Below are 22,109 nucleotides of genomic sequence, written 5' to 3'. Positions count from 1 at the left end.
TGCTTCAGAGGCACACAAAAACCCCAACTATAAATAAATGCAAAGAAAAATGCTTTGAAATATTCTAGAATACATTAAAAAAAGAGGGCAGAGTACTTCTCTGGGATTTTCAATATATCCATAGAATTCTTCAAGAACCCACTGGCATGAGGTTGATTCTGACCCATACTGGCCCTATAATTCAAAACTGAACTGCCCCATTGGGTTTCTAGGACTGTAACTCTTTATAACGGTACATTTTGTTTAATCTTCAGAAACAATCTTCATACTTAAAGCTGATTGCCATTATGGATAGAAAGACCAGGTTTGGTAAGAAAGGAATAAAAACAAAACCATTTTATTGGAAGTGCTCCCAGGGAGAGGGTGAGTAAAAGTGAAAACGACCCTTGGTGAGATGGGCTGACACAGCGGCTGCAAAAATGGGCTTAAACATAGACGAGCCAGTCAGTGTGCGATGTAGCAACGATGAAAAATACAACTTTCCTCGAGTTCCTAAATGTTCCCTCCCTGCCCCCACTATCATGATCCGAATTCTACCTTGCAAGTCTAGCTGGACCAGAGGATGTACACTAGTACAGATAGGAACTGGAAATACAGGGAATCCAGCGCAGATGATCCCTTCAGGACCAGTGGTGTGAGTGGCGATACTGGGAGGGTAGCGGGAGAGTGGGTTGGAAAGAGGGAACCTATTATAAGGAACTATATGTGACGCCCTCCCTGGGGGACGGACAACAGAAAAGTGGGTGAAGGGAGACGTCAGACAGGGCAAGATATGACCAAATAATAATTTATAAATTATCAAGGGCTCATGAAGGAGGGGGTAGCGGGGAGGGAGGGGAAAAATGAGGACTTAATGCCGGGGGCTTAAGTGGAGAGGAAATGTTTTGAGAACGATGAGGGCAGTGAATGTACAAATGTGGTTTACACAACTGAGGTATGTATGGATTGCAATAAGAGTTGTATGAGCCCCTAATAAAATGATTAAAAAAACCCAAAAACATAGGAACACTGTGAGACTGGTACAGACCAAGTGGCAGGGGGTGGCTCAACAGACCTGACTCATTGACACTTAACAACCAACTAACTCCTAGAATACTGAGACCAGAGGCATCAGTAAGGACGAATGCCCAGCAATACAGAGTATGGGGGAGGTGGGTCAAGAAAATCTTCAGAGTACTTTGAATTTGATCATCAGGGAATGTACTTAGGATGAGATGTAACCCATTTAGCAAATCTAAGATGATAAAGTGAATAAAAGTAACCAACTATACACACTTGACCCTCGGTCAACAGGAGTAATTGGTGCCCATGTATCCATGGCATTCAATTATGTCTTAAGTACAATGCATCCTACCATGACAAAATCATCAGTTCTTTATGAATTCCTGAGAGTAAGCCAAGTGCAACCTTTAACTTCTCTAACTTTGGTCTGACCATGATAATGAAATTTTAAGCAGGTGTTATATACAAAGGGCTCAACAGGAGGTCTGGTGGGGTTGGTGGTTCAAAGTCACTAGTCGCTCAGTGGTTGAAGGATGAGGCTGTCAGTTCCCATAAAGATCCACAGTCCTAGAAACTCTTTACAGGGTCGGTCCTAATCAATTCCATGACATTGGGTTAGAAACTCAGTAAAACTTGTTTATCACGTAACTCAAACATGACATCTGTACTTGCTTTATGCCAGGCTTAATACTATGTCTTATATTAGTTGTCATAAGAATCTTGTAAGTTAGGTATTATGCTATTTCCCCCAATTTACAATAAGAGAACAGAAACTGGCACAGGGTCCAACAACACTGAAACATACTTTCACCCTAATGATTTCTAAAATCTTGTGAATCTGCAGCTAATCCAGAAAAAGAAGACAAACACATAATCAAAGGTGAAATTCTTATATTTCACCTACATAATAAAGGTGAAATCGTATGTGTTACAGTATGAGAAAAAATGAAGGCGCCTTGGCGGCGCTGCTGGGTCTGCACTGGACAGCGGACTGCAGACCAGACCGCTAATTGTGATTCCAAGATGAGGCTTACCTGATCCTGTTAAGATATACAGCCTCGGAAACGTCCTATCCGGGCACGGGGAGTCCAAACCAAATTCACAGCCAGAGTCGATTCCGCCCAGTGGAAAAAATTCTAATATTCCAGTATGCTCCCTCCTTATCCCACAGCATCCATGAGTTTGTATATATCAGAAGACTACATAGCAGCCATCTCTTAGTCAGGGAATTTGGATATTATTCCCTGAGAATTTGAAAGTCACTAAAGAGCTGTCCTTTAATGTCCCACTTATATAAAGACCTCACATAAATTCCGTCTTTGGGGTTTAAACACCGAATAGTTCTTCCTTCTAAAAATTTGCAGTTTTATCTGAAATTCGATTGCTCCGAGGACCCTTCTCAACCGGGCTTCTCAAGTTCATTTCCACAAAGGGAAAAATACAATGTCATGGGGGGGTGGAAACAGAGAGAGAGAGAGAGAGAGACTCAAATCTCACGATTTCATTTTCCTAGACGATAGTATCGGTTCTCATGAAAACAAACGCAACTTAAAGGGCATAAACCCTTTCTGATAGACCTGTGGTGCTGGACACGGCCGTGAGTTCTGTCTCACGGGAGCCCAACTCCCGAGCCCAGCCTCCCCGGGTCATTCCGAACCTAAGCCCAAGGGTCCGCATTTAGGAACACCGACTCCCCGCCGCGAGGAGGGAGGTGCCCTGCGCAGACCGCCAAGTTTTTCCCGCGGCTGAGACGACCTGAGGCGCCCGCAGAGAGGGCGCGACGACTTCTACCTGCCCACCCGCCTCAGGCAACCAGGGCTCCCGTCCGGGTCCGCCGAGGCGACCCTGGGCGCCACCGCAGCTCCGGTGACCCTGCTGCTCGCTCTCTCCAGTGGGTGGGCGCCGGCCAGCCCGCGGATCCCGGAGCAAGAGCGACAGTACGCACCCTCACCCTACCTCAAACGAGTCGTAATCTTCCAGAGGAAGCCGACTGGCGAGGTGGTCGAGGAAGCTAAAGGCACCCCGAGGGCGTCTCGAACTCCGTCAGCCGCCGTTGGCCCGCCCTGAACCGCGCGCCCGCCGCAGCCGAAAGCAAGAGCCCCGCAGCCGCGGCGCGCACGGCGGGACGGTCCGCGCCTGCGCCCCGCCTCCCCCTCCGGCCCGGGATTTCGCTGCGCTTGCGCCGTTCGGGACCGGAAGTCCTGCTAGATGGATAGGGGAAACCGGTAAGCAATTGCGAACCTAGCGGCGGGAGGGCAGCGCGTTGGCGGTGATTTGCCCCAGTCGGAGGGAAGATAACTTGGCGCCCCCGGCAACAGGTCCACGCATGCGTAGAGGGGCTGGGCCTGTGCCCGGAAAGCAAGACCGGCGGAGTGACAGGCGCTTCCCGGAAGGGGCGGGCTAGGGGTGGAGGCGGCGCCTAATTCAAAAATTCTCCAGGAAGCTTCTCGGCTCTGGGTGCTACGTTTTTTTTTAGAATAAAAATTCAGAAACCACAGGAATAATGTAACGAAGACACTTCTTCCAAAACCAAGGAGCACAGCTGGTCCGGGTAAGTCGCTGAACGGAGGAGACACTGGTCCGCCCCTTCCTCTGGTTTTGGAAATTTGACTTAGGGGTGATCTAGTTGCGCCCCGAGCAGCATAGGCTCTTATGGGGTCATTTCGGAAAGCGGCTGGGGTGAAATTCTCCCTCCTTCAAAAAACCACCTCCTCCGACTCCCATTGAGTAATGTAGAAAATCTGAACGTCGTCGCCGGCCGGTGACTCTGGCCACGTCTTCCTACACCAGGTCTCCCACCCAGGCCCCTGCAGCTTGCGCTGGGGCGTCGGGATCGGAGTGCCCACCCACGGCCTGCGACGCCCTTCCAAAGCTGGTGGTCCAGCCCCACCCCGACCCCGCTGCCCAGGGCTCAGACTTGGAGAGCCTTCCCTGATGCCCGTGGACACACATGCGTCCACGTAAGCTTTGCATTTTGCAAATACTTCATTTTAGCACTTACCTTTAGCCTTGTGGTGGTTTATTTCATCTTTATCTTATGGTCCCCTCGATTGTAAACCTCTCAATAAATAGCTAAAGGAACGAAGTTTAAATTCCTTGGCTTAATGTTTAGTGCTCTCCTCAACCTGACCAGCCGAGGAAGATGAGACCGTTCCTGGAAAGATCGATTCTCTGAAATCGGCAGGGGCAGTTCTACTCTGCTGGAGAGGGTCCTTATGAATTGGAATCGGCTTGATGGCAGTGAGGTTGGTTTTGGTTTTTCTCAACAAAAACCTCCCTCTTCTACAGACTTTGTAGCCTCCCTCTTCATACAGACTTTATGGAGTTCTCACAAATGAATATGCTGTTGTAATGTCAAACACTTCACCTACTTCAAAACCATTCCTTCTAAGTGAGAGAATGACATGAACCCTGCACCCCCAGCCCCACATAAATTGAATTAAACATCTGCTCTCCACTCAGGGACTTCCTTCCACCAAAGTCACCCTTAGGCTTCTGAAAATAGAGTCAAATGTATATACAGTGTTACTATTGTCACTCTTGCCATAGGACAATGAAAAGTATGAGTCAAAATCAGACATGAGGCATGAAAATTAAAGATACACTAAATGCTAGATAAAGTGATAGGTGAACCCAAACCTCCTGCCATGTAGTCATTTCCGATTCTGTGGGTAAGAGCACCAACAGGGCTCCTTACACATCAACCCAAACCCACAGCAATGGAGTCGGTTAAGACCCATAAACCAAAAAACAAATCGCCATAGACTCATACCCGTCAGTTAGAACAGGGAAAACTGCCCCTGTGGGTTTCTGAGACTCATTCTTTACAGGATTAGCAAGCATCTTTTTTCTGAGAAGCAGCTAATGGTTTTGGATTGTTGACCTTGCAGTTAGTAGCCCAACTGATAACATATACATGCAATCATACATTTATATTTACACATACACACTCCTTAGTGACCAAGACTGGGTAGAGCATATTTATATACTCTTTACTGCCATGCCTATACACTCCACACTGGTTTAAGTCCCACATTATATGTCTCATTTGGGCTGCTAATGCCCTTAAATGGAGGTCTTGATAATTGTATATCCAACCAAAACCAAACTTACTGGATCAAGTCAATGCTGATGTATAGTGACCTCCCCACCCCTTAGGTTTCCAAAACTAACTGCTTGTGGGACTAGAACGCTCAGACTTTCTCCTGGAGCTGCTGGTGGTTTTGAACCATAGACCATAGCCCAACTCGTGGCCACATCACCAGGGTGCCTGATTGTGTCTCCAACACCTAAAACTCACTGCCATCAACTCGAAGACGACTCATCGATCCTATAGGACAGGGTAGAACTGCTCCCATAGTTTCTGAGACTGTAACTCTGTATGGGAATAGAAACCCCTGTCTTTCTCCCCAGCACCTAGAAAAGTTCCTGGTAAAGTAATAGGCACTCAATAAATGCTTACTGATAACAAGTGGTTACACATTGGGCTGTTAACCAAAAGGCCAGCAGTTTGAAACCACCAGCTACACCTCGGGAGAAAGACTAGCATTTTCACTCCTGTAAACAGTCACAGTCACAGAATCCCACAGAGGCAGTTCTACTAGTATTTTTACTCCTGTAAACAGTCACAGTCACAGAATCCCACAGAGGCAGTTCTACCCTCCCTATAGGGTCGCTAGGAGTTGGAATCAACTTAATGGCAGAACATTTGCTTTTTGGATAGCAAGTATGGAAGTTATCCCTGAGCTATGCTTTAAGGTGTAGGTTATAATGGATGTGCGGATTGTTATAATATATGTAAGAGCCCTCAATAAAATGATTTTTTAAGTGTAGGATAAGTTCATATGAAAAGACTAGAAAGAAATATTAATAGGTAGCATTAATTAATGAAATGTGATAAATCTCATACAATATAATCCTATTTTGAAATAAAGTTTACATCATTCCCAAATTTTTATGAAAATATAGTCATCTAAATGAGAATTGGGAAACAAAGTTTTTTGCTTCTTTATTGCTAAAATAATTTTCTTCTTAATGTTTTTGCTTAAACCTGATGTAAAACAGGAAAACTGTTGATTTGATAAGATGTCAATTTTGTGTAAATCAGACCACTGACCTTTTTATGCTCTTTAAATTTGATTCATTAGTGGAGTTAGCAAGGCTATGTGTTTTTCTCACCTCATTCAGTTTTGTAATTAACCAATAAAAGCTTATTAGCTTTTAAGGAAGTTTTAGGAGCATAAATTGATTTATGGGCACCATATGGTTACATCAAAGGATTTTTTTTTAACCTGAAATAAATGCCTAAGTCCTTTCTTCCAACTATAAATTTAAGTTTTTCTATTAAGCAATAATATCCTAAGTGATTTTTTTAAAATACCAAACTATCAATATTTGTCATGTGATTCAAAGGATCTTATAATTCACTTCTTTAGGCATTCTGATTTATAGATAAATATCTTCCCAGGGTGAACCAATTAATTCATGAAAATAGCCAAAAGAAGACTAAATCTCAGGCTTCTTGTCCCTAATCCAGGACTCCTTTCACTAAATTAAAATGTAAGTCACTGATGGGATGTAGTTGTTCGCTCTGCATCTTTCTGTTTTTGTAGATACACATAGTTTTCATTGTGTCACAATTCTTTAAAATTAGCTGCAAACAGTATGGTATGAGACTTCTCCCACGTGATATGTCGATTGTAAGATCAGGTTGCAGTCAATACAATTATTACATTATAAAAGATATGAATAGGAATTTAGCAAATTTCACACCACAAAAATCAAATTGACCTTATTGGAAATAAAAATCAAGGTTAAAATATATGCATAGAACTGAGTTCTGATTCTTAAAATTTTCAGACTTGACATTTTGAGAGTGGAAGCGCCCACATATCTATTGACCTGCAACACTCTAGATCTTTAATCAAAACTTTTCCCTGCAGTCATCTCTGAACCACAGTTGAGCTCAGCTACTAAAGAGCAAATGCATTTAGTAATGCCCTCTTTTCAAACTATATATATGTGGTCCCATTGATGCCAGTAACGCTAAATCATAGATCAGGAAATGACAAGGAACAATGAGCCTGCACTTTAGGGAGAGGCTTGAAACAAAGTGAAGACTTATGTCCTAGGTCACTGATCTTTGTGTGTGTAGAAATTGTTGGATGGGTACATGTTTTTACCCAAAGTAAATATATAATAAATAAGTGGTTTTTTTACAAAACTTAAAAAATTCAGCATTTTGGGTGGGTTTTATATGGGTAGTGTATAAAATTTTTATTTCATGCCAGGCTATTTGCAAGTAATCTCATCAGTCTGATTATAACCGCGTGCAAGCGCCATCTGTTCTTAGCTCCTTCAGCACTTAGCTCGACTCGAGTATCTTAAAAGCTGTTGCACTCTGCGCTGTTCAGAACTTTATAGGCTTTTATAGGTTTGCCATTGCTATTAAATGTCACTTCAGAAGAAGGCATGCTGTAGAATGGCAGGCCATGAATGATGGAGATGGTATACTTCTAACACGGTGCACTTTTTTCCTTTTTGAAATTATGAAGATATTTAAAAATCTGCTTTTATGCTTTTATGGTTTTGAAAAACAAAGGAATTTGTATATTTTTTAAGTGTAGTGAATCTGTAACACTACATTTTAAGTGTACTGAAGACAACCTTGAGATCATATTTAAAAGGATATATCACACAATGGCATAATAATGTTAGCATTTTTCGCCGTTTATAACTCTGTAAGATAGCCACTACAAATCAAGAAGTAAATTAACTTGTTACAGCTAAAAGTTCATTAAGAATTTCAATATGCATTACCATAAGACCATCATGTTAATATACTTTTAAGTTTTTTTATGTAAATTTGGTTGGGAGAATTGTGTGAGAGTAGAGATGTAGTAAAAAGTGAAAATAGGAAAACCTGATAGGAGAATATTATACTTGTATATGGCCCAAACTAGGAAAGTGTCATCAGAAATGTGAATTTATTATCTATTTTGGCATAGCAGGCTTGATCAAGTTGCTATTGGGGAATGAAGAAAAGAATTATGAGTAAATGTGACATGCCATTGAATAAGCTATTTTCTAAAATCCCCTGATTCATTTAGAGAAAAAACTGAAAGATAAGCAAATTCCATAGTAATCACAATTACTTTGAACTTGTGAAAGAAATGTGGAAGAGCATTACTATATAGGGGTATGCTTGGAAGCAGAAGAGAAACTCAAAACCATTTCAAATTCATCTCAGTAAATGGGGTCTACAGATTAAGGTACTGAAGTGGTTAAAAAGTTTATAGATTTAACCAACGAAGGGGAAATGGTCAGCATGGTTCTGCCTTTGTAAATGAGTGTTACTGAAAGTTGTGCCATGTCATCAACCCCCAATGTTTGCCAAAATAGTATGCAGTCACTTAAGAGTATAATCTGTACAAGTCAACCATTCATGTATTGTAGTCTGAAGCTGGCCTATTCTTGGATAATTTCTTTTCCTCAACACTGTTTTAAATTCTATACCATTGGCTAAATTAATGACACTATCAATAGAAATCAAGGGTTGCAGCCATCAGTATGGGTTATAACTCAATGTAAAGAAGACCAAAATCCTCAAACTGAACAAATTTATGAATCATGATAAATGGAGAAAAGGTTGAAGTTGTCAAGGATTTTGTCTTGCTTGGATTCACAGTCAACGCTCATGGAAGCAGCAGTCAAAAAGAAATCAAGAGATGTGTTACATTAGGTATATCTGCTGCACAAGATGTCTTTAGGGTATTGACAAGCAAGGATGTTACTTTGCGGACTAAGGTGTGTGACCCAAGTCATGGTATTTTCCAGTGCCTCAGATGCATGTGGAAGTTGGACTTTGAATAAGGAAGACTGAAGAAGAATCTATGCATTCTGGTGCTGGAGAAGAATATTGAAAGTACCATGGAATGCTAAATGGACAAACTGGTCTGTCTTGGAAGATGTAGACCCAGAGTATCCCTTAGATGTAAGAATGGCAAGACTCGGTCCTATGTACTTTGGACAGGTTGTCAGAAGAGACCAGTTCTCTGGAAAAGGACATCAGGCTTGGTAAAGTGGAGGGGAAGCAGAAAAGTGGAAGACCCTCGACAAGATGGATTGACTCCGTGGCTGCAACAATGTCCGCAAGCACAGGAATAATTGCGAGGATGGCTCTGGACCAGGCAGTGTTTCCTTCTGTTGGACTGTAGGTTGGAACCAACTTGATGGCATCTAACAACATCAGCAATTCCTACTTTGTGTTTTTTTAATAGAGGTCATCATTAGGGGACATTAATCCAGTTGTATATTTGTATAATCAGACTATAATTCTTACCAAATAGAACATGAAAATAACAAATAAATGTTTAATAAGGCAAAAACTGGTCTTTAGAAAATACAGCAAGTTGCAATAACAGCGTTTCAGAGAATTTTGTTTTTAAAATGCAAATGTGCGTAGAAAAAAACAACCTTAAGTAGTGAAACCACAAGTAATTTTTTCTCATTGAATTTTCCCCAGTGGACACTGGAATGTTGCAATTTTCAAAAAAATAATGTCCTTTTGACAAGGCTATTTCTGTATTCCCTAATTCTGAGTTTCACTGCCCTCCAATTTTCTTTCATTAACCCTGTAGTTTTTTCCTTTAGTTACTTGTCTGTTTTGCATGCTTCCATGCTTTTGTCTTTGTAGCTTCTGTTCCTGATAAGCATAATCCCCTTCTCTCTTCAAGCATGTAAATTAAGGCATAATTCTTCAAGTAGAGAAATATGAGTGGTTTACAGCATCAATGTGTTCTCAACAAATTGCTGCATTTACCCAAGTTAATGCCATCTATAATGTTTCAGGTATTCTTGATTCCTTTCAACAAACTAATAGAAGAAATAAGGGAAACCCCCTATTTAAGAATCATTCTGAACTAGCTTAGATTCTTATTCTGAGCCTTTGTTTCTTTTAACTTTGCTTTTGTACATGTGTTTCGATAACAGATAGTCAGCAGGATGGGAGTGCATCATCTGTGGCCAATATTGGAGCCTGTGAGGCAACACACCCACTTGCATAGTCTTGGTGGGAAAACCATCGCAGTTGACCTGAGTCTCTGGGTGTGTGAAGCACAGACTGTCAGAAAAATGATTGGAACCGTCATGAAGCCCCACCTAAGGTATAATGAAAGCTCTTGGAATATAAATGCATGATTGCACGAACAGCTGACACCTCGGTTTTGTTTCCAGTTTCTTTTATCCTGTTCTCTATACTTTCAGATTTGAAATTATACAAACTGTCATCTTTATGTGAATGTCTCACAATTCTACCCCTCTTACCCTTTCAGCTCCAGACTCAGGTATCTACCTGGCTACATAGCATAGCCAGCAGAATGCTCTCGTCACCATAAGCCAGAAACTTTAGAGTTTAAATATCTCTCCATTGGTAGAGCTACAGAGATAAATGCCTAGGGACGTGGCAGGGGAGGAACGGGGGAAATGAGGAACTAACAACCATCAGGGAAGAAAATGTTCTGAACTTAATTGTGGTGATGATTGTTCAAACCTTCTTAATATGACTGAATAATTAAATTCTATGATACGTGACATAGATGCCAAAGAAAAAGCAATATAAAACAAAAAACTCTCCCACATCTACTTCCAAAATATATATTTTTTTATAAACTCTTCTCAATGCACTAAAAAACCACCCAGTCCATTCTAATGTTACTTACCATGTGTACTGCTAAAATAGCATCCCTGTTCTGATCCTCTAATAGCAATTAGTGTAAGCATAAATCTCCCATACTTAAAAACATTCAGTGGTGTCCCACTTCATTCTTGCCATTGTCTATAACATTCATATATATATCTCCTTCCTGCTCCAAATCACTACTTTCTTTTTCTTAAGTGCAGCCTCCTTATAAAGCCTATCCTGGTCTCCGTATCCAAAGTGGGGTTCCTATTCCATGTTGTCATCTTCTGTGTCTTTCCTTCCTTTCCTCATAAATTTACCATTAATTGAAAGCACATTTTATCGATTTTATAAATATGTTTTTCTTTGTTCCTCATTGAAATCATAAGGTCCCAGAGAGCAGGAACCGTGTTTTCCTGCCTTGTTCATAATTGTATCCCCAGCGTCTGATGCAATGTTTGCACAAAGTAGGTGCTTATTAAGTAGTTCTTGCTGGAAAGAGGGTAAGTCAAAAAGTAATGCTGTTAGTTTCGGTTCATGGTTATACAGTCTTAGTCTTATTAGGATGCCTTAAAATAAAGTTCCAATCTAAATTGTGGCTTACAAGGGTATATGGTGGCCAGAGAGGTCAGCTCTGAAGGTTAGGTAGACTGGTTTGGGGATTCCAAAATAGTAATGTGATAGCTTTTTTTCAAAGGACACAAGATGATCACAGGGTCTTATTAGGAAGAAGTTTTCAGAAAGTTAAAAGCTGCTTTAGTGAGCACAGTCAGGAAGGTTGGGAGGAACTTATTATTTCTGTCATAGCAGTGCACCTGCACATTCTTTGAGGGTGGCATGGGCTGTCTTCCAAGAATTTTCCAGGGAAACAGGACCATATCAACCCTACAGCCCTGATCTTGCTTCTTCAAATTTCTTTTTGTTCCCAAAACTTGATGCCAAAACTGCCATTTTGACATGATGTAAACCAAAGAGTCCAGAATTCTTCAGGGAAATGTTAGAGAAGTATATGTATAGACCTGGATGAAGAATATGTTGAAAAATAATAACTTCACATTTTGATATTTTTGTTTAATAAAGGTTTCTGTAATTTTTTAGCAATACTTTTTTATTTATATATGAATCTCTCATCTCTGTTATCATAGTTACTTAAAATGAGTGGTAATTTGTGGAAGTCAATGTTCATCATTTTCACAAAAGCTAAAGATACGTTTAATGTGCATTACAGGGAACCCTGGTCACATAGTGAGTTATGTGTTGGGCTGCTAACAACAAGGTCAGAAGTTCAAAACTACTAGCTGTTGCATGGGAGGAAGATGAGGCTGTCTGCTTCAATAAAGATTTATCATCTTGGAAACCCATAGGGATATTTCTACTCTATCCCGAGTCAGAAATAATCCATGGCAGTGAGTGAATATTCATTATCATAGTGCTATAAGTATAAGGGCCCTGGTCACACTGTGAGTAAAGTGTCGGGCTCTTAGTCACAAGGATGGCAGCTGAAATGCAGCAGATGTGACTGGCTGTTCCCATAAAGATTTAGTCTCAGAAACCCTATGTAGGGTAGCTAATTGACTCACTGGCTCTGGGCTTGGGTTTTGGGTGTTTTGGGAGGCTGGGGAGGTTTTATTTCTTATAACACTGTTATAGTGCTCTCTTTGAGAATATATTAAGGCAAATATTATGAAATGTTTTCACATCTATTGTCCCACACCTAGGGGGAAGCGAAACTGGCAAGGTTATTTTTATTCTCATATTACAGATGAGAAAAACTGAGGCTCATGGGGAAATTAACATGAACTGCATGTTAATTTCCCCATGCTCGCACTGGACTCATAAGTGAAATCCATAACATAATCTAATGGTCTTAACCTCGCGTCATGCTATCATTTTGACTTTTTGAATTAATACATGATGACTGACTTATTACCAATAATGTATTTCAGGAACCTGTTTTTTCGAATCTCATTTTTAACACTAATGGATGTAAAACTGATATTTGTTATGGAAGGGGAACCCCCAAAGCTGAAAGCTGATGTCATAAGCAAGAGGAATCAGATTCGGTATGGGTCCTCTGGAAAAACATCATCGCAGAGAACAGGGAGATCGCATTTTAAATCAGTCTTAAGAGAGGTGAGATTTCAGGTCTGCTGCAATTCTGATTTGAAAAAAGAAGTACATTTTACTCTGATAAGTCAGTTGGCTAGCCATCTTTAATACTTACTAACCTTACTGTGAATAGGAAAAAAAGTTTATTTTTTGGAGTGAAACTGGCCTAAATTCAAGTTCTGAGAGACATTTAGAAATTCTGGAACAAACAAAATTTTAACTCTCTTCCTCTCTGAAATTAGGTTAGTAATATTTTGAGGGCTGTTATAAAAATTAACAAATATATATCTGGAGCAACTAGTACGTAATAGGGACTTTATACATGTGACCTGTTTTAGTAGTGTTAGTACTTTAAAGCATTCCCAGCATGTATGTCCCAAGATCGCACTGATTCATAATGGCTCATGGGTAAAATATGTATTTTACTTCCCCTGGGACTTTGCTTTATAATTGAAAAACGTAATTATTGTTTTATATAATGAATATTATATCCCATATGTAACTTGTAAAATTATATATTGTAATAAAAGTTAAACCATCACCAATATAAAATAAAATATATAATGATAACAAAAGGAAGCCATTAGTATTTGTTTGTCTGGAAATTTATATATTTTAAAGTTGACATAATAGTGTACAAAAAGTTTTTATCTTAGGTGTTTCAGTTAACATAGATCTATATTTAAAACTATGTATTAAAAAATCATTTACAATGATTATACCATGTATTTGAAGATGAGTCAATGATTGATTATATTTCTTGCCTTTCTTTTTCACTATTATACATGAAATTATAATACACACTTTTTATGCACATAACTTTTTATTGTTTTGTGGTTTTAAGATTAAATTACCTAAAGTGGGATTGATCGAGTAAAGTTTAGGAGTGATTTTGCCCGATTACTTTGTACCAGAAGCGATATAATAAATTTCAGTGTACCAAAAGAATGATGGATGTTAAGTTTACTTTGGCACATTTAATATGCGAAACTGAAGATATCTTGTTTAATATGTTTTCTTTTATTGGTAGGGTTCAAGGTTTAACTTAATTGTAGTTTCTCATTAGGAAGTGCTCATCATGTTCTTTTCTCACATCTCTTTAAGTTTGAGGGATTTTTTGTTTTGTCAATTTCCATATATATTAAAAACATAATCCTTTTATCACATGTCTTTCATTTACATCCCTGTCTTCAATTTTTGGCTAAAACATTATATATATTATATATATAAAATGAAGGCATTACATTTTTTCTCTCTAGAATATGTATTTTTTTAATGTCAGAAAGTATCTTTTTTACTAAGTGATTTTTTAAAATGTTTTTTAATATTTTATTATTGTATAATAATTAGTATTCTATATATGTCTATCATTTCTTGAGAGAATTGATTCATTTTTACCCCTTTATTGCATTGATTGTGGTGTTCACTGCCATTTTGTATCAATTCAGTACTACCCAGCCATTATTCATTTTCATATTCCTCTCAGTTTACTAAGCCCTAATTTCTTCGCATCTGCTGCCCTCTTTTAAGTGTAAATATCAAAAGCATCAGTTAGTTCTCCAGGATCACCTCTGTCCAGTGTGATAAAGACTTGGAGAAGGGAGAATTGTTGCCAACCTCGTTACAAATTTTATACTGGTTCTTTGAAAAGATCTGGGATGACAAATGAAGCTAGCAACTGAACTAACTTTCAAACCCTTATGGAGATAGATCTCCCATGTAGAGTAAGGTAGAAGCGACTATGATGTTACAATAAAGCCAGATAGTTCACCTACAGCCAAAGTGCCTCCCCAGAATCATCCAGGCAGAGTCCTGAAAAGTAATTTTAAAAAAACAACAAAACATAGTGTTTTGTCTTTTTTGAACTTTACCAACTATGGGCAATATCTGGCAGGAATTTTTATTTGTAATATTTAGCATACAAGCAATTGAAAAATGAGAGATTTATTCTGCCAGTCTCTAGAAACTACAATAGCCTCTTTTTCTCATCATATCCAGTGCTCTTCATTACAAAGAGAATGATAGTTAATAAGTGTTCTACAATGAAGGCTCTCATACTCTGTAAAAATAAATTTGCAAACATTAGCCTATTATCACTTTGAGACCAGAATCGCCTAGGTGGAACCCCTACCAAGGGTCTAGAAAGTCAGAGAGAGAGTGGGAGAAAGATGTGGAATCAAACTCAAGAAAAGGTTAGGCTTTCTGGGCAGCTGAACACTGACAGAGTACCTGACAGTATGGGCCTTAGTCACCCTTCAGGTCTGGCCCTGACATCATCCAATGGCTCAGTTTTCAGCCCAACAACAGAAAATTCTACATGGTGAACAGTAACACTAGGGAAATGCAAACTCCATAGGATAATCAACCATTTGATAACAAAAGGGCAGTATTGGTGCAAGGACAAAAAAGTTTAGGAGGAGGAATGGAAGTTGGAAGCACAGGAAGAAAGTGGGATAATTGATGTTACATTGTGGCGATTATAGTCAGTGTCACAGAACAAAATGTGGATTGTTTAGTGGAAAACTAATTAGCTCTATAAACCATCCATTACACAATAAAAATTTTCTAAAGTATTATTACACCAAAAGTTCCCTTAACACCATCAAATTCAGTGTTCAAATTTCCAATTATTTATGAAATACAATTTTTAATGCAACCAATGATTATAACCTTGAAGTAACAAACTCTCAAGAAACTCGCAGTAAAAGTATTCTTCAGTTTCTCTCCTCTTCTTTTTCTTTTCAGTGCCTTGATATGCTGCAGTGCTTAGGCATCCCGTGGGTTCAAGCTGCAGGAGAAGCGGAAGCCATGTGTGCCTACCTCAATGCTAATGGCTATGTGGATGGCTGCCTCACCAATGACGGAGATGCTTTCCTGTACGGGGCACAGACTGTGTACCGGAATTTCACTATGAATACAAAGGTTCTGCCTTTCTTTGTCAGCACTGGGTTTTTTGTTTGATTTCTTCAACAGTTTCATTGACACCTAGTCCATATATCGTACAATTAAATAGTTCAGTCATTCAATGGTATCAAGAAGAAATGTACCAGCATTACCACAGTCAATTTTAGAACATGCCGGGCCATGGTTAAATCGTCTTTAAAATGAATTGGGTAATCACAATCAGTCCTAGTACTCCCTCCTCAAATTACCTTGTCCTGAAGAGGCTCTTAGTGAATAAATCAAATCGTGCATACATACCAGGTGCTTAGTGCAATGCCTGTCACGTGGCAATTGCCGCATAGTGCATACTCTTTGGAAGACTTCTCTAGAGGAGGTTTAGAGAGCGGGAAACACTGCCTCCAGTTGTGTATAGACCTACACAGAGGACATGTTGAGACATAATAGCTCCACACTTTGATACTTTTGTTGAGTATAGATTTCTGTGATTTTGTAGCACTGTTCTTTAACTTTAAGTGATGTCCTTACAGGGATATTTCATTTCTACCATTTTTATTTTGTAAAATCAAGGTGCTCTTTTTAGATACAAGCATAGCATTGGCACTCAGGCAAGAAGATGACTCCAGGCTCAGAAGGAGAACTACAGCCATGATGTGACAGAACTTGACGAATGAATTTGTCCCACTGCCATGGTCAATATAGATTCAGTAGTAACCCTGCAGAGGGTTACTGCTTTAAGGAAACCGGGAAACAGGAATTTGTGGCATCAAAGTGGAGTTCACAGCACCACCAGCAGGGTCAAGGATGTGTAATTGCTCATGTAGATCTCCCACCTCTGCGATAGTCTTGGTCTAGATCCCCTGGGGGAAGAGGCCAAGTCAATTTCGTTGAAGATGTCACAAATCGTTCAGAAAGAAGCCTTACGCATTTTTCAAGGAAAAATAAAGATAACTGACAGATCCTGTTTAATATGTGTATGAATGTGTACTATTTAAAGATTAAACTAAATCTGTACTTTCCTTTAGGACCCACACGTTGACTGTTACACAATGTCATCTATCAAGAGTAACCTGGGTTTGGACAGAGAGGCTCTGGTTGGCCTCGCCGTACTCCTTGGCTGTGATTATCTTCCCAAGGTACGCTGAAATTGTCTGCCTTGTTTCTATTCAGTGTGCCTTTTAGAACCTGACATACTGTCTAAGTAAGAACATGTGGTGATATGATTAAAGAAGCATGTCATTGAAAATATCATTTTAAATCAGTATTACCAAAGGCATTAACACACTGGCGTACTGGTGTAAGCGGGAACCGAGTAACAAATAGTTGTGCAGATTGCATCTCTGCACTCTCCTGTAAGAGATGCACACTCACGAGCGGATATCAGGGCTCAAGTGGAAAGAAAATGCTTTGAAAATGATGGATGGCAGCATATGTGCAAATGTGCTTGATACAATGGATGAATGTATGGATGGTAATAAGATATGTAAGAGCCCCCAATAAAAGTATTTAATAAAAAAATGCACATTCAAGTGTGCCTATGCTTTGAAAGAAATACAGGAATTAATCTTTTTTTTACAGATACGAATGCTAGTTTCTTCCACTGTTTCATCTCTTTTTTGGTTTTTATTTATTTTTTGTTTGAGATGGCCTTGTTTGTCACTAAAGACCCCAAGCCCATTTCAGTTTACCATTTCCTCTTTGTTTAGCCACTCAAACTATTATTTTTAGGTTTGAGGGATAAGGAAGCTAGAGGTAATTTTTTGTTTTTAAAGAAACACACTGTATGCATTTAAACAGTTTTTCGTCTCCCTTATAGCTTTTCAATTAGACATATATAGTCAATATATTATTACTGTTGCTAGATAACATGATTATGAGAGTAAGCCATTGATCCTTCTCTGCCTCTTAGCCCTGCATTGAACTATGCAAATAAAAACATTTTATTATCTTAAGATACAAAAATCAGTACTCTAACAAATAGGTGTGATAGGTCCGTGATGACCAAGCATTATGAGCATGGCCCTGTTTCTGAAGTCATGATGTGTACAGATACTGCATGACGAGCATTAGCTCTTCACATGAAGCGCCCTCATGCTCATCTTCTCACAGCATCCCTCTTGATTGCTGTCTCTCTAAAAGGAGTCTGAAGAGTGATATCCTTTTGTCCTACCAGACTGTACGAGAAAGAAAGAAAGAAATTGCAGGATAGTGAAATTAGTAACTCAATTTTTTATCAGTGGCCAAATAGAGAAATAGAATTATTTTTAACTAATAAGAAAAGGAAATGTATGGAACTTTAAAAAATAGCCTCTACATAACTGTTCCATGTTAATTCTCATTTGGAACTAGAAGAGTGCCACTTACCATACATAATTATGTGATAATTAAAATCTAGAAACAACTTAATTTTGAATTGGAGAAATTTTTGAAAACTTAGAAATAGATTTTTGCTACAATGGTGTTTACATTGCACATTATCCTCCGAGATTTTTGACCATCTATCACTGATGTATCAAAACTGCTTTTTTTACCTTGTGGTGTTAACAAACCCAGGGGCAAGGGAACAACAAGTGATCCAAATTGGTGGTGAGGTGGGTGTGGGAGGCCTGGTCGGGCATGATCAAGGGTAATGTAACACAGGAATTGCTGAAACCCTGGTGGGGACAGAGCATGAAAGTGGGACAGGAGAAAAGTCAAGGGAAATAGAGGAAAGAGCTGGGAGGCAAAGGGCATTTATAGCAGTCTAGATAAAGACATGTACATATGCAAATATATATATGAGGATGGGGAAATAAATCTATGCGCCTATATTTATAAGTTTAGTATTAAGGTAGCAGAAGGACATTAGGCCTCCACTCAAGTAATCCCTCAATGCAAGAATGATTTCTTCTATTAAATTGGCATTCTATGATGCTCACCTTCCCGACACAACCACTGAAGACAAAGCGGGTGAATAAGCAAATGTGGTGAAGAAAGCTGATGGTGCCTGGCTATCAAAAAGTATACCATCTGGGATCGTAAAGGCTTGAAGGTAAACAAGCGGCCCTAAAGCTCAGAAGCAACAAAGCCCACATGGAAGAAGCACACCAGCCTATGCGATCACGAGGTGTCGAAGGGATCAGGTATAAGGCATCATCAGAACAAAAAATCTTACCATAGTGAATCATGGGGGGAGTGCGGAGTGGAGACCCAAAGCCCATTACTAGGCCACTGGAGATCCTCTTGCAGAGGGGTCTAGGGGAGGAGACGAGCCAGTCAGGGAGTGATGTAGCAACGATGAAAAATACAACTTTCCTCTAGTTCCTAAATGCTTCCTCCTCGCCCCCACTATCATGATCCGAATTCTACCTTACAAGTCTGGCTAGACCAGAGGATGTACACTGGTACAGATAGGAACTGGAAACAGAGGGAATCCAGCGCGGATGATCCCTTCAGGACCAGTGGTGTGAGTGGCGATACTGGGAGGGTAGAGGGAACGTGGGTTGGAAAGAGGGAACCAATTATAAGGAACTATATGTGACCTCATCTCTGGGGGATGGACAACAGAAAAATGGGTGAAGGGAGACGTCGGACAGGGCAAGATATGACAAAATAAAAATTTATAAATTATCAAGGGCTCATGAAGGAGAGGGGAGCAGGGAGGGACAGGAAAAATGAGGACCTAATGCTGGGGGGTTAAGTGGAGAGGAAATGTTTTGAGAATGATGAGGGCAATGAATGTACAAATGTGCTTTACACAAACAATGAGTGTATGGATTGTGATAAGAGTTGTATGAGCTCCTAATAAAACGATTTAAAAAAAAGGGGAAACATGCCAAACAAACCAAAAAAAAACCAGTATATATTAATATAATTTGACTCCTCCCCAGAATTTAAGATACAACTAAGAAGGTGCTATTCAATATATTTAACTGCTACAAACCTAGGCTATAGAAATGGAGTAAGGTTTTTTGCATGTGCTGTGCTGTGTCAAATGCTACCATTTTAGTAGCTGGATCCCGAGTGAGGCAGGTTGGGATGGCAGATCCAGGTTAGCGGAGAGACCTGCTGGACAGTGACTATTTACTAGCTAGTTTGAAAAGATTTTAACACTGTTATGTCTATACTATTGCATATGGCTAAATAGCAGCTCTGCTTTTAAAGAAATGTTCATAAACTACAGGAAGTGGGAGACTCAGTTTAAATCATTCATTGCCATAAGATTTTATATATATATATTGTTTTGCATTAGAAAATTGGCTGTTTTAATTTTCTCAATATTTTCATTTTAAGAGTAAACACAATGCTCTCCTTTGCTCTCTTTGGATGTCCATGTCTTTAAATAATAAATTTTCATGTAATTAAATAAACTTACTTTTTTCTGCTTACAAATACAATAAATTATATAAAAATTTTAATTACCAAAGTCATTGACATACAGGCTTTCTAAATTTCTGCTCCATCTCGTAAAATAAATATTTTCAGTGGTATTTTGTTTACTTTTTTTGTTTACATAGACGAGCATTGTAATTGTTACTTGATTTAATAAACTAGATCATCCTATGAGCTATTCTCTGAATGGTTGTTTTATACATAGTAGTGCATCTTGGGCATTTGTACCTAGCATCACAGAGGGGCCCCATTCTTTCCTTCAGTGCTTGATCTTCCATTGAATGAATACAACAATCCCCGGTGATTAACGAGTGAATTTCTCCCCCCCCCCCCCCCACTTCTGAAAGGGTGTTCCTGGAGTTGGAAAAGAACAAGCGTTAAAACTTATACAGACTTTGAGAGGACAAAGTTTACTGCACAGGTAACTAAAAACTACCTTTTTGTGTGACATTGAACTTTTATTTTTAATTGAGCTTATTAGCCAATGTGTCATAAAGGAATTTATTTTCCAAAAATAGGATTTTATGTTAAACTAACCTATATTTTAAAATCATTTTTCATTTGTTCTGAAGCTTCACAAGAAAGGATGAGAATATATTCTTTCCCAAATATCATTGGCTTCCTACAAACACAATTAGTATGGTATCAAATGCACTTATTTTATGACCTGTTGCATTTTACTGCAGGCTCTCTCATGCTACTATAAAACCACATAAAGATAAACATGGCATTAAAATAACTTTATACTTAATGCTTTGTTGTTGTACTTTTGGTAAATGATGTCTGTGTTACTTGATAAATATTTAATCAGCACTTGATCAAAAATTTTGCTTGACCTTTTTTATAATTATACATTTAATTACGTAAAATAATTTAGACTACAATAATTTTAGAGTCAATATGAGGTTTCAAAAAGTTCGTGGAAAAATGATATTAAAAATATAATGGAATTTTTCCACAACTTTTTAAGCCTTCTGTATATTACATTGAAATTTAGGGACTGCTGTTTGCTGTCCAAAAGCATATGCGTTATGCTTACTTGGTGATCGCAGTGTTTTATAAAATTACTAGTGATGATGTTGAGATGTAGATAGAATACATAACATGGGATGCTAAGGGACTTAAAGCCCTCTTGGCCTCGCATGTTTGAGATGCTGGATGCTGGAAAAGCAACGATAAGTGGGAGAAATGAGGACGGAATAGCCTGAAAAACATTTCAGATCACTGTGATCTTACTTAGAATGTTTTGGGGTTTCTTGCCACTTTTTGATTGTTAATGGATTTAAGACCAGTTAAATCCATTATTGATACCAGTGATTCGTTTGTCAAAGCGGGAAAGCAAAAGTATACTTTGGCATTTGGGCAGAGTTGGCTCCTTCGGGGATTGCTAAGGATGGGGTGAAAGAGAACAAGCAGGTAGGATCCTTGGCTACAAGCCCTTCTTGTTGAAAATAGAGCCTGTAAATATGTACTTTTGGCCAACACTTGCCTTAACACTGAAAATAAAGAAATTACACATCTTACTAAAATGATCTATAATTCTAATTTTCACTAATTCAGACTGTTTTTCCTAGTTATTTGTAAATTTGAAGCCTATTATTTATCCAGCAGAAATGAGGCTAATTTTGACAAGCTTATAATTGGTCTTGGTAACAAATGAGTTAGAAATTCCAAATGTTTAATAAATGTTTTTAAGTGCAGATGCTATGCAGTGAACAAAAGACATAAGTTAGCTTTTTATTAAAGTTTTAACTTCCACAAGTAGAGGAACATGATTCATAACGCTTATGTTTTATTTTTAATACCTGACTAACCCAGTGGTGGGAGTTTCTGGTTGATACAAACAGTTACCACACCTGGCTACTAGCCTTAAGTTTGTAAGTTCAATTTCTACCTGGAAGCACCTCCATAAAAAGGCATGACAATCTACTAAGAACTCAGCCATTAAAAACACTATATTATATGTAGCTGTACTCTGACAAAAACACCATAAGTCCTAAATGACAGCTGGCTCTAGGGACTTTAAGACATTCGTGGAAAATTCCAT

At 38.9% G+C, this 22,109-nt stretch overlaps 2 protein-coding genes across 2 annotated transcripts in view; one reads left to right on the top strand and one right to left on the bottom strand.

Moving 5' to 3' along the window:
• Positions 1 to 3,047, bottom strand: part of SMC6 (structural maintenance of chromosomes 6) — a 78,661-nt gene extending 75,614 nt beyond the window's left edge. Inside the window, exon 1 of the mRNA XM_013003847.2 lies at positions 2,959 to 3,047. The gene's annotated coding sequence lies outside the window, so the exon portion shown is untranslated. The remainder of the gene's footprint in view (positions 1 to 2,958) is intronic.
• A 6,958-nt stretch (positions 3,048 to 10,005) lies between these two features.
• The window catches only part of GEN1 (GEN1 Holliday junction 5' flap endonuclease), a 19,716-nt gene continuing 7,612 nt past the window's right edge, over positions 10,006 to 22,109 (top strand). The window contains exons 1-5 of the mRNA XM_004696389.2: positions 10,006 to 10,166; positions 12,628 to 12,814; positions 15,536 to 15,712; positions 16,717 to 16,827; positions 20,410 to 20,483. Coding sequence (XP_004696446.1) covers positions 10,006 to 10,166; positions 12,628 to 12,814; positions 15,536 to 15,712; positions 16,717 to 16,827; positions 20,410 to 20,483 — 710 coding nt within the window. The remainder of the gene's footprint in view (positions 10,167 to 12,627; positions 12,815 to 15,535; positions 15,713 to 16,716; positions 16,828 to 20,409; positions 20,484 to 22,109) is intronic.

This window comes from Echinops telfairi, unplaced genomic scaffold, assembly GCF_000313985.2.
Source record: "Echinops telfairi isolate 266 unplaced genomic scaffold, ASM31398v2 ScPeMD7_9;HRSCAF=40, whole genome shotgun sequence".
Classification (NCBI taxonomy): domain Eukaryota; kingdom Metazoa; phylum Chordata; class Mammalia; order Afrosoricida; family Tenrecidae; genus Echinops; species Echinops telfairi.
This window is presented reverse-complemented; position numbering and strand designations above follow the sequence as displayed.